The sequence below is a fragment of the Plectropomus leopardus genome, chromosome 14 (genome assembly GCF_008729295.1).
Source record: "Plectropomus leopardus isolate mb chromosome 14, YSFRI_Pleo_2.0, whole genome shotgun sequence".
Taxonomy (NCBI): Eukaryota; Metazoa; Chordata; class Actinopteri; order Perciformes; family Serranidae; genus Plectropomus; species Plectropomus leopardus.
The window spans coordinates 20290358-20304278 of NC_056476.1; the positions used below are offsets into that span (position 1 = coordinate 20290358).

At 40.1% G+C, this 13921-nt stretch overlaps 1 protein-coding gene across 3 annotated transcripts in view; it reads right to left on the reverse strand.

Annotated features, from left to right (window-relative positions):
• LOC121953469 (pleckstrin homology domain-containing family G member 3) overlaps positions 1-13921 on the reverse strand; it is a 45278-nt gene that overhangs the window by 17195 nt on the left and 14162 nt on the right. For all 3 annotated transcript variants that reach the window (XM_042500595.1, XM_042500594.1, XM_042500593.1), the window contains exon 3: positions 1139-1677. In XM_042500595.1, coding sequence (XP_042356529.1) covers positions 1139-1677 — 539 coding nt within the window. The remainder of the gene's footprint in view (positions 1-1138; positions 1678-13921) is intronic.

Below are 13921 nucleotides of genomic sequence, written 5' to 3' on the forward strand. Positions count from 1 at the left end.
CCTGCGTGACCAGGGCCAGAGCAGGCTGCTTGATGGGCTGCTGCTTCTGTCAGCTGAAATAGTTAGAAGTCCTGGAGGTGTTTGTCAGGAGCAAGTCGTTACTCAAGCTGTGACGAGGGCAGTGCTCCCTCCCGCAGCAACTGCCAGACGCCAGCGCAGTCTGAGACAAGGTGAGGAGAGGTGCTGGCTGGTTTACTGCCAGTCAGTCTCAGAAATGCCTCATGTGTTAAAGACATTACCATCAGTGCAGGGGAGATTGTTTGACAGTTGAGCGCTCCTGTTTCTATGCAGAAAGATTGAGTGCCAGTAAAAGTCTCTTGGTCTGGAAGTTGTTTCCAGACTACAAAAGGTAAAAAGATGCGATAAGCTGTAAGTGGTCTGTTGAGTGAAGAAATCATCCCTGGGCCATTTTTCATGCTTCACATCTCTCAGATGAGGTTTCTGCTATCTTTGACCAGATCATAAAGCCCATGACTTCAGTCACAAAAGACCTGCACTGTGTCCCAGTTTTGTGTTTGAACTCCAGATATGAGTAGTCCATAATCCCGAGCTACAGGCTGTAAAATGTCACTGCACTGCAAATATACAGAATGGTTTATATACAATACTATGACCAGATCATAAACTGTTCCACGGCCTTCATCTCTATGAACTAGAAATCTATAAACAAAGAATACAAATGCCAGATGTTGGGCATGCATTTTTGTCAACTGACCGATTTGTTTAGAAAGCAGGAAATCAAACTGAATCCTTGTTAATGAAAAGAAAAGAAAAATCCACTGGATGTTTTACTCATTTGCAGCTACAAACAGCTGCTTGGAACACAGCAGACATTATTTGTTCTCAACAGCCGTTGAGTCAAATTCCCCCAATTTCGGCTCCTAGCTGGCCAAATTCAGTAAATCACCTCCAATGAGTGCTGCAGACGTGAAGTCATAGCTGCGCATAAATCCAAGTCAAACATGTGCTTTAAATACACAGAATGCTGATGATTTACTCTCTATAATATCAAATGGTTGGCTCACAGTGAATACTTGGCTGACAGTAAAAAAAATAAAACTAAAAGAAAAAAAAAAACACTGACTGTAACGGAAAACTCAGTTTCAGTACAGTCAGCATAACTCTGATTTCCACTCACCTCCACAATGCTGCGCAGGTCCTTGACATACATGCGCTCTGTCTCAATGATCTCCATGACAACTCGGTCCACATAGGTCAGCTTTGGGTTGGGCGCCATGGCGTGCGTGACGACAGGCGAGTCGGTGATGCGAGGTATTTCGCCACTTGCCTTCCTGTTGGACGTGGCGTTGTTGTTCCACTGGTGGCTGATCACCCTGGGCTCCAGCCGTTCCTGCCAGCGGCCCCTGGAGCCTGTGAGGGTGGGACTCCCGTCCCCTGCCTGCTCTCCGGTGCCTTCGGCTGGGCTCAGCTCCAGGTCAATGTCCTCCTCGCTCTGTACGGGTGGGGTGGTAGAGGAAGGAAGGGCTACGGTGCTCCCAAAAAGGCTGCGACTATCCCGGGATGAATCAGAGGACAGGGTGGACACCAGGCTCACTGGACGTTCACCCTCTCCATCCAGTGGCTCCACACATAGCCGGCTGTAACAATCTGAGCCCAAGTCAACGTTTACCTGGTCAGGTTCACTGGTGGAGAGGGGCGAGGACAACTGAGGAGATTCTGGGACAGGTAAGAGAAACACAGACAGACATTGGCGTCAAGACTTGACAGACAAACCTTTAAAACTGTCTTATAGGACTATTATTAGGACTGTGTCAAATATCTTCTTTTTTTTTTTACATTCAAAGCCTCTATTGAGGTTTTTGAATAAAGCTTCAAATGTGTTTCTTCATATTTTATCATATCATTACCCTAATTTTTTTTAAACAAAATCCTCAATTTGATTCAAGTGATGTCGGATTAAATTACTTTATATTTCTCTATTAAATCAACTTTCTTTAATGACTAGATGGAAGTTATGGTGCTGTTAGACCACCCTGTTAATACAGGTGCATGCCTACCTTTGTGTGCGGCAAGCCGGAGAGGTAACAGTGAACCGCAGTGAAAATGTTGGTTTTAAGAGGCTTAAGGCCAACAAATACAGATTAAATCAGAATACTTCCTTGAATAAAAACATGTTTTGAATTTTGGAAATTACTGCATCCATCTTCTTTCAATAAATTTTGACTTTTGGACTTCAAAAGACGCTGGAGTTATTGGAAATGTTTGAAGGACACGAGTCAGAAACAATCCTACACAGCCACCCCTGGAATCTTTCAAAAATAGTATAAAACTAATAATATTAGTGAAGTATAATCTGCATCTGCGACTGCTGAAAATTGGTTTTAAACCGAATGAATCAACATGTAATAAAGAAAAAAAGCTGCGCAGCATTCTGATGTCGATTGAGAATTTTAATGTCATCATTATGAATGAAGCTTTGAGGCTTCAAACTATTTGGTACAGCACTACTGTGAATTTAAAGGCAGACTCTCCACGCTACCAAACATATTAAGGTTGACTTTCAAGCCATAAAAGGTTATGTGTTTCATATTTCAAATTACACATTTTGGTTTGAGTATCACTTTAAAAACACCTGCTATTTAATGGGTTGAATTAAAATTTTATAGTCTATGTTGGAAACTCATTACGACTGCTCTTTTGCATCAATGTTATAAATAATATTTCCACTTCTGCATGCCTGGCAGCTACCCTGTTACCAGCCTCTTAGTTGTTGCTTTTGTGCAGCTGCACGAAGGGTTTTGAGAAGCTGAGATGTATACATACTGATAGTAAACAGCACAAGTACCTGTTAACAACGATCAATTATTATTTCATAAAAAACTCAATGTGTTAGAATAACTTGGAGGTCTTTTTTGTAGGTCATCCCAGTTTTCAGTGTTGTTGGCTTTCAATTCTTTCATGTCTCTGTTGTTAACATCAAGTAATACAACACTGCTACAAACCAGATGCACGTTCAAATTGTCTTCAGTGATGACTTCTCTCACCAACGGATAAATAACAGCAAGGCTACGACTGCATTAAAACACTGTCTGGGGACAACTTGAGATAAATATAATTCTGGCTATGTTGAACAGACTATTATCCACAAATCAATAAAAGACAGCTCAGAGCTCTGTGTTACTACTCCCAGACGGAGACACAGAGGAGTGGTTTACAGTAAAAGGCCTTGCTCAAATCGTTACTGACATGGCCTAAATTCAGCACAGCATATTCTATGGAAAACCCAGCCATTTCCTCTTGTTCTCCTGACTGCTGAAGGCTGAATGTTGGAAAAACAGAGGGGGGGAAACTGATGGGACGAAAAAAAAAATGGGGAAAGGGCACAGCAGCTTTGTTTATATGTCTTTCTTGAGCTACATTTGAGTTTAAGAGAAATGGAATCCATATTCAGTTTCACATCCTTCCTGACCAAATGGGGAATTTTCCTCATAAATGTTTCCTAAATATATGAAGTCATGGCGGTGTGAGAAAGGAGCACTGAGTGGCCACTGTGCAGAGAGCTCCATTTCCTTAAATATTTGCGGAGCAAAGGGGTCAAAACCATTTTGCGAAGCTAAATAAATGAAGCTTTGTTGTATAATTTGACATTAGGCTAATAAATGGAAATCTACGGGGCACAAACCATCAGTAAACAAAACATTAAGTGATATTGCCAAGTGGGGATGGAGAGCATAATTTGGTGTTGATCGTCCACAGATGTAGTTTATGTCATGGGCCTGAAATACACGTTTCTCTAGTGTTGACAAGCTTATAACCTAAATGTTTTCACCATTACATGTGCATCATTGTTCCACAGCTCACGGCTGATAACACAAACCTGATGTTCTAAGGAAAAGGTACTTTGTCAGTCTGTGAAAGACTTTCTAACTTGACTTATCTCCTATATTCAGTTTTATAGAGAACATACAGCACAACCATTTACAGCTCTCCCTGGAATGAATTATATGAAACAAGAGAAATTTTTCACATGAGCGCATGGGAAGTGCCTGAAGTTAGTGATTTATGAAGTCTTGAAAAAAAATCTGATATGCAGCTGGATGATGGCTTCATGAGGAATCAAACAGCCTTTTCATTTCACTCAGGCACACACTCACACAGACACACACCTTCTGGCATCCTGAAACGTTCCATGAGTCAGTACTGAGCTCATGACAGTCTCGTTCACGCTGCACAACTTGATCCACAATCTCCTCCAAGCCGCCCCACGACACAGTTCCCATGCAAAACCTCACTGAGAGAAACGGATGAGCTGGCAAGCAGAAGCTGACCACTAGAGAAAACTCTGTTTACGCTCCATGACAAATCACAGGGTTGATGGTGTAAAAGGAGTGTAGCGGTGAGCTGTTACACCAACTCTGCCACTACGAATTAGAACGAGGCATCTGCTTCCTTTGCTCTTCTTCTGTGTGTACATTTAGTTTTTAGCGTCAGGCATGTGAAACTCCCTTCCTCCTCCCTTCTCTTCCTCACACCAAATATCCCCCTATAATAAAGCTGCTGTGCTGAGGACTGCAGTCAATGCCAAGTTAAAGGGAGGGGGAAGCAACAGCACAAATCAACACCATGTTTGCACAGTTTCCACACACTCTTCTACTTAATATATTGCTCAGAATCAAAACTATCCTCAAGCACACCCCAAGTGCCAAAATCTGTACAAAAAAGTAGACAGTGGTATAGGAATACTATGTGACTTCTCTTTAAACTTGAGCACACACTTGACTCCAGCACCAGCTTCAGACACTGACTCTACAGGCAGGCATTATCTGTGGCTGATACCACACACCACAGGTTTCTCGGGAAAACACTGGTGGAGCACTCATTAACTTTGTTGAAACAGGTTGTGCAGAGGAATGCAAATGATCTGGTCAACATACAGGTCTAAGATAAGCAGAGTGCCAGGTCCTGCGCCATGTAGTGCAAAGTGTTTCCATTCTGCCTGTCGCTCTGGACAAAGACAACTTGTGATCTGCAGTGAAGTCTGCATCCTCTGTTACCACTCCGCTTCATCCAGCATAAAAACAGAAGAACATGCATCTATGTTGTTGCTTTTCACCCATTATGATGAATAAATACTAAAAAATAATCATTCAGACAGTGTAAAAGCAGAGTGTCTGGTCTCACTGTACCACAGAGTCTCTTCGGCATCTGCAAACATTTATCACCAATCTCTGAGGGATCTGTGGCCACAGTGGCAAGGCCATGCATATTGCTGTGCCACCCTGTTGTCAGATGTGGGGGAATGTAAAGTGTGCAGTATCAAATTTAGCCTTTTAAAATCATTTTTACAAGTTTTCAATTAAAGGTCCAGTATGTGGCTGACACGAAAACACAAATGGTCCTATCTAGACCCTGTGTTGTGTTTGTCTGTTCTGTACTACTGTAGAAACAACATTGCGGACTCTGGGAAAGAAGACCCGCTCTGTATGTAACAAACTTAAACACAAAGATTCTTATTTTCTGATGACTATAAACTAATGATGACAACATAATATATCACTTCTGCAAATAGATGTCCCTAAATCCTACAGACAGGACCTTAAAAGATTTTTTTTTTTCATGTTATTTGTTATTGCCATCTTATGTGATCTGTGTACATCTCTAGTGTGCATTTCTGTGGTCCCCTTTACACCGCCTGGTCAAGGCTGGAATGTAGCGCCGTCATGCCGCCTGTCTGTTCTATATAAAAAGTATGATTGCCAAAATGGAGGGACAGCGTTGTCTCATCATTTTTGCCATCAAAAGAGCAGTAACAGCACTGAAATAACGTCTGTGCAAAAACGACAGCTGGCAGGACAGGACCATAGGTGTGACAGATGTGACATTTTGACAGCATGTTACATGTGTGACCCACAAAGGAGATGTGTAAAGTAGTTTTAAGCAGTTAGCAGTTAGCTCAAAGACAGAGAACAGCAGCCGAAGATGACCAAGAATTGGGAAACAATGAGATAAGGGACTTCTTTACCCTCCAAGCAGAGGACATGATCAGCCACCATATAACAGAGACAGTAAGTAATTGTTATTAACATGTTATTCCATTGTTATGGTTTAGAGAGCACTGCAGATACATATGTTATACTGTATTATTATTATATTATTATTATATGTCCCATTGGAGGCAGATGCAGTTGTGTTAAATGTCTCACCCACGCACCTCTTTTGATTCTGTCATGCCAGCATGCTGCCTAAAATCAAACACTGGAGCGGGATAATGCCGCTATTGTTTGGTTCTGTGTAAAAATGCAAAGACGGTGCAAATAAGGGACTGAATAGTGCAATTTGTGTTAAAAGGGCTCATGTGTCAGCTGTGTCACAGTTTGTTTGCATTTGTTGGCTGAACAACTGTCGATGTCTTTGCAGTGTTAAAGCCATTGCCTTGATGGCAAACCATGGGAAAGTGAATATACATACTTAACATTTAAGCATTTTTCCCTTCTGAGACTGATCAAAGATAAGCACAGCTTTCTGACTGCTGTAAGGCCACATTTGTTACCATTAACTTTATTGGTAGGAAAAATAGTTTTTGGAATTCATCCTAAAGCCCAAATGCCAATGATGTCTTGGCAATTACAGCAGGGAAATGTCTATAAAAAAGAAACCACCATAGCAGGGGCAGAGAGCAGTGCACACTAGTTTAAACCATCTGTTTTCTACAAAACTACCAATTGGCGAAGTCAGTCAAATATAACATCTGCACACAAACTTACACTTTTTAACACCTTTTTACAATACAATTCACATTTTCAGCATAAAATGAGTGTTAACTGTTCTTAGGTGTTGAAGGAGAAGAAATTTTTGGAAAATGGGCTTTATTTCACACTGATCAAAGAAAACAAGGCAGCTAAAACATGTGCAAGTAGAAGTCAGATTCAGCTAAGAAGAACTTAAGTGCTTCAGGGTTTTAATGTATTTACTGAGCATGACTTCAGATTGTTTAGAAGTCACATACAAGGGTATGACTGCTTTATACCTTCATAGTTAAAAAGGACAGTTAACCCTGAAATCCAAATACACGTTTTTCCTCTTACCTCTAGTGCTGTTCATCAATCCATATAGTTTTCTTATGAGCTGCTGAGTGTTGGAGACATCGACCATAGAGATGTTTGCATTCTCTCCAATATAACGGAACCAGATGGCACTTGGCTTGTGGTGCTCAAAGTGCCAAGAAACACTTTTGGAAAATTCAACAACAATGTCTCTTTCCAGAAATCATTAGACTGGTTACTGAAGATAATCAACAGACCTTGTTGTGAGCAGTTTCACGGAAGAACTACTTTCTCTCTCCCGAACTTCATCCACCAACCCCATCACCGCAAAGAACAAAGTGTGCACTTCAAGCTCACCTAGCATCACTGAGCTAGTTATAGCTCAGCCGAGGAGGACACCATTAATGTTTTCATCTTGTAGTGTCATGAACATAAGTCTTTGTTCAGCAGTAGATGTGCACTTCTGTGCAGTGATATTGTTAGTAAGTGTACTTCAATAGAAAGAAAAACGTTTGTTGGTATCGGTTGTGTGGTTGTGATTTCTGAAAAGAGATCACAAAAGATTTTTTAAACGTTTTCTTTTTTTTTTTTTTTTTTTTTTTGGTGCTTTGAGCACAACAAGCCGAGTGCCAACTTGTTCCACTAAATTGGAGAGAAGGCAGACAGCCGATATCTCACACCCAGCATCAAAAAAACCTAGATTAACAAACAGCACTACAAGTAAGAGGAAAAGGTGTATTTTTAATTTAGGGAGTTAACTGTCCCTTTAAGCAGCATATTTGTATCTATTGACAAAACCTCCCAAACACTTCTTTCTCAACAGCTCAGTGGACAGACCCGATAAATCGTGTCTTTCACAGACTGGTTACACAATTAAGTATACAGTCCAGAGCAACGTTTCCATTTCGGTTAAGCCATAGATTTTCACATTCACACACCACAATTTTCACAGTACACTGCCTCAACAAAACACAACACTCTCCTTGTCTCAGGACAACATCAATACAGTTGTTAACTCACAGACATAACCATTAACCAAGTCAAGGCTAGAGAGATAGTATAGTATTTGGACTACACTCCAGGCTGCCTCTTAACTTAAATAACTCACACTGTTTTTTTAAAGTCCCTTTAGTCTCAACAAAATCACCAGCAATACTGTTAACTGAGTGTGTAAAGACTGCGTTATTATTAATGGATTACATTATGTCAGCTGCTTGTGTGTGAAAACATTACTCATAGTGTTGCTAAAAGGAAAATGTTTGGAATGGCAGAAAGAAAACTCCTAACCCCTCATTGTAATTCTTTGAATTCCAGTTTCCTGGCTGTTAAGCCGTGGTTAACATTTACAGACAAAGGTGCGTTAAGGACCTTCTCGTCTCTTTTGTTGTTTCCCCAAATCCAAATCCGCATGACAGTGGTTCATTTTAATGCAGCGCTGGTGTATGCTAATATAACATGTAACAAAAAAACTATGTATTATTAATGGAGTTGTTCAGTGTTTCTAGATGGTACAGGTGTCTACAGGTGTCACACACTTAATTCTGATGCTTTTAAGCCATTTTAAAGATAATTTTTAAATGAAATTTTAGACTTATTTTTGGACAAATCATCTTAATCTTATTCAAACCTTGCAGTTAAGTATAAGGGTTAGTATACGTGTAGTCTTTCGCAGAGGTTTAATGTGGGAATATTGTTAAATGTAAATTAATCTAGTACTGCAAATAGGTAAGTGCAAGTATTTCAAAGAGTTAAAGATGGGATGAAAAAAATAGAATAAATGTTAAATAATTTAGATCTCATGAATTCAAATTTAGAAATATTTAATGCCTTTTAAGTATATGGAGACACCATATGTTATGAAAAAGTCATACAAGATATCATACCTGTCCTGGATTCAGTCCCTTAACTTGATATAACCATTGAGTTTCAGGGATATGAATGATAAAGAAATGTTTGTCAGGGGTATGACAAGTGATTTCAGGTAAATGCTTCTGCAGAAAGCAGACTCCCAGTTCACTCACCGAGGGGCTCCATGACTAATCAGTCTGGAACTAATAATGTGAAGTCTGCGCTTGTTTCCATTTCAGTCTGGGCTTATCATGCCTTTGACAATGCAGACAGTTCATAAACTTGTCCGCCTCTGACATCATGGTTACATGAATGACATGCAGTACCTAATAAGGTGGTGCAGAAGGTGAGTAGAAACACTGAAATGAAAACCCCAGCACCTGGTTGTTAAGTTAAGGCTGCAGACACATGTATGACAGAGACGATCTGTATCTGTCTCAAGCTTTTGGTGTGTGAGACACAAAGCAATCCTTCAGAAAGTAAATTCTCTGGCTTGCGTAAAACCAATCTTAGTATGCTTGTTTAATGGCAGGCATATCCAAGAAACAGACACTAATGTTCCTACCATAACCTTACCTGACATTATCATATCAGAGCAACACATTTTCCAGCTGGATGTTAACACCATTTCTGAGAACATGATAAGCCACAGCATGTAGCTCTGACGTTAATAGTGTGTTGCAAAACCGCTGTGATGATGTGACTCGCATTTCATCAGTTCATGCAAACCAGCCTCCATGCAAATTTTACCTGGGACAAGCTATAGCTTTTTTTTTCCTCCAACATCTAAAACTGCCCCGTCCACATATACCTAGCTTGTCCAACTGCTGTTTTGCACTCACAACAAGGCGTCAATAAAAAGTTTTGTGAGTGCAGAGCATTACTTAAGAGCAACACAATGTCTACTTGAAGTACGGTATTAGGAAACAAACAACGGTAATAACAATGTAAACTGAAATATGATGGTGCGCAATGGAAAATGTTACAAGCATCAACAAGAGTTAATAATTATTCCTGTCAAATTGAATTATTATGTTTAAATTATTTACAGCAAAACTGTAATTCCTATAAGTCAGTCCTCACATACCTTTTAAATGTATGAGTGATGAGATGTACCAACCAATACCAAGGTGTCAAAGTCCTGGATTATTTCTAAAGCACCTTCTCCAATCTCTCCAGTTTCTGTGACCACACTTTTATTATGATGAACAATGAGTGTGTGCGCACAGCTAAAAGAGGTGCTGTCTCAGACACACCTTCATGACTATTTTAAGATTTAATACCTGCGAACCCCAGTTCAATTTTCTCCCACAATTGGGTATGGCTATGAGAACTGTAAAAAAAAAAAAAAAAAAAAAAAAGACAGAGCTGGTTCCCCCTTTGTGATTCTGTCTAGCTTGTGGACTTATGTTGTCTAACCAAATCAGGGGCAAAGAAACAGGAACAACACAGACTATATCCATGTTCAGCATGCAAATGTTTATCCTAAAACTGCAGGAGCACTTTGTGTCAGAAAAGGACTTTCTCTCTCCACTGGAGAAGTGATAGCAGATAACAGTGTTAAGCCTTTTTCGGAAAGAGTGACAGCACTGTAGACAGAACATCCCACTGCAAGAAACAAGCCCCTGCCTGCTCTGTTAGTAATACTGCACACAGCCGCTCCTGCTTGATTCACACTGACTCATGTATCAATAGGTGATGAATTTGAACACAGGGGACAATGAATCACACCTTAAGCCATCTTGCCATATTCCTTCCTAGACACTAGCTTGATCATACCTACAACTGCCCGATAAATTACGGTAAATAAACCTCTGAAATATTGGTAATTTCAGAGTTCGGCTTCATCACGTTGAGTCATCTGGGAAAAGCATTCCTTGTTTACTAGGTGCCTGGCACTGTCTTGACAGCTTCATACATTACTTAATTCCCCTCAGGACTAAAAAGGTGCTCCTTTTTCTGCAAGTGCTCATGATCTTCACCAACTTTAAGAAGTACTTCATCCATAAAATGATCATCTGAATATTAGTTATTTACCTCATGTTACATTGAATTCATGAAGAAAACTTTGTTTTTGTCCTATGTCTCCATAGTGAACAAAGAATCCAAAAACCAGGGAACATTCTTGATGAATTGAAGTATAGGGGTGCCACATAAAATAACAGTAAAACTATATCAAAACATCCATTTACAAATTCTTACACAACTCATGCAGTGTAATCCAAGTATCATTTATCCAGTTGAATGCTCAAAACTTCCCAAACACATCCATGTTGGCTAAAATGTTACATTTGAAACACTTCTGCATAAACAGTCTCACACACGTACGATGGCCCGCCTGAGCAACCCATTGGATTGCACAAGTTCAAATGTTTTCTTTGTAAATTCAATGTAACATGGGGTGAGTAATGAATATAAAAATGGTCATTTTGTAGGTGAAGTATTTCCTTCAAGTCTAATCAGTTTACAACTTTTTTTGCAACATATCTCTCTAGACAAAAACATTGTTTCAACTCCTGTTCTCTTCACTGTAATGTTTTGTGGCGATTCCCACTGGCCGTAAAAAAAACTTTCATCTCCCACATAAAAGCATGTAACAAGGTGGAAAATCCTTGTCCCTAATTGGCAGATTAGTATATTCACTCACAACCTAAGAAAAAAAAACAACAACTTCAAACTGGCTCTTGAGGCAACTGCTAATCTGCTAACTCTTTCAGGGCCAAGTGCACAGTGAATGACCTTGTTTCCCTTCGGGGAATAAAGAGGGAACCGTGTTTTGCAATAGGCCTACATCTTAATAAAGCCCTTCCGCTCCTTAAGATCCACTCTGTACTTCCATCTTCAACACCCCTCAAAAACCTCTGGCACTCAACTCCTCCCCCGGTGGCTGTTAGGAGACAGGGAGGTAGTCTTACACTGATCCCCTTGGGAAAAACTCCTCCCCACCTGGCAACGGTGAATGGCTGCCCCCGAGGAGAGCAGGAGGCACAAGCACAGAGGGTGCCTCCGAGGATTAGGCCCCGAATCTTCACAGACCATTATCAAACAGCATGAGACAGAACACTGGTGATTAGACACTGAGACCGATGGCCTGGATTGATGTCTTATCCCTTGATGGAGGAAAGAATTTAGGTCACTTCAAGGGTTTTTTCTTGAAAAAGTCCTTTATAGATGGTTTGATTTACAACTGCCTTTGGCCTCACATGGAACTTTTAATGCTGTGTTAATAATCAACCTGAAGGTTGGTAAATAAACCGCAGCGGACTACAGAGGCTGAGCACACACGCAAACTGAACCTGCATTCCACATCAGCAGCCAAGGTCAAAACGTTATGCTGGGAAGTTTTGGGGGGAATTCTGTGTGTTTAAAAGTGAAACTGTGCTTTGTGTAGTCTACACATTTTAGTCATTCACAAGCACAGTTAAATATCAAGATGATTCCTGATATGTTTTGTGTGAAAAATGTTCTCTTGGATCAGATAACCTACGATGGCGAAATACCCAGAAAAGCTTACACAAGAGTCAAGAATCTGAACTTTCATATTAAGTTCAACTTTATACAGGGTTCCTACACATTTTCATGGACAAAATTTCTAAACTTTTTCATGACTTTTCAAGGACCTGTAATACATTTTTTTCTTGCCTCAAGAGCAGAGTGTTTTTCAATCATATCAAATCTTGTTTCACACATAATTTCAGCTAGCTGACATACATGAAGGGAGAGATGAATTAGGGGAAGAAAATGAAGAAACGTACTCGATGGTAGACAAAACATCACACATCGATGCAGATTAAAGCTACATTACATCGACAGCTACAAATTTGCTATTATGTAAAATTACTTGGCAATCGATTTCATTACACACTACAAAATTCCATGACTTTTTCAAAACTTTCAATTTTAACTAAGGATACACAATTATATCTGCATATATATATATATATACTTTGAAGAGTATTGTATTTTATGTCTTCATCTGCTGGTGGCAATCATGTTAAGAGTATGCATTATATGATGTTACAAAGGGACTTGATGATCATTAAAGCCTCATTCCCACTGCATAAAAAACCCACTAACACCCACTAACATCAGGCTTTTTAATGCAATGGGAAAGTGTACATCTTCATTCATACCCTGGTCAAATGACTTTGCAGTAGTCACGGGTATTTATTTTATCTCCTCGAGCTCTGATTGGCATTGATGGGGACACAACATTTGGATGAATGCGTTAATTTCAGCTCCTTAACTGGCACGATGCAATGATGTGCCACCACTAATTACCCTGTGTCACCTCCTAAGCAGCGCTAAAACACTGATCCAAATAAGTCTGCACCAAGTTTGAAAGAGAGACTGAATAAGAAAGAAATATGTATAAAGAAAAAAATAACCACCGGGAAGTTTTCACAGACATCTGTCCATGCTTTTGTCTACTGTTTACCTGTTCTCCGATATGTCTGTGACATCGGACTGACACACCAAACAAATCCACCTGCACACACACAAAAGGGCAAACTTGTCTGCTGCATGGCTGCGGTGCCCTGTACACAAATCTGCTACTGGAAATGGGAATGTACTTTATAGCCCGTTTTTAGCAGGTTTATCTGTGTTTGAAAAACCTGCATGCATGCAGCAATTTTGGGAGGAAAGGGGTATAAAATAAGTCATATTGCATATCGGTAAAAATATATGCTGCATCACTAATTTTTACTAATTCTATGACTTTTCCAGGCAAGGAAAGTGCGATATTGAATTTTCAAGCCTTTTCCAAGTTTTCCATGGCCATTGAGACCCCATTTAGACACAAAAATATAAACCAGTATGGAAGGAAGGGCAAAACACATCATGACGTGACATTTTTTTCAGAGAACAGGATTCTCAAAGTAACAAAAGGACAAAACTCCTCAAAAAGCTCAAATTTAATCTTGTAGCCCTCTCCTGCACCAAACCTTGGCTATTAAAGGATCCAGCTGTGCCAGCTAACCTCAGTGCATAGGCATGTGATGATCCACTTAGGAAACTCCTCCATCAACAAGCCCCCCCTCTAAGAGCCCTTCAGGCCACTAGCACAC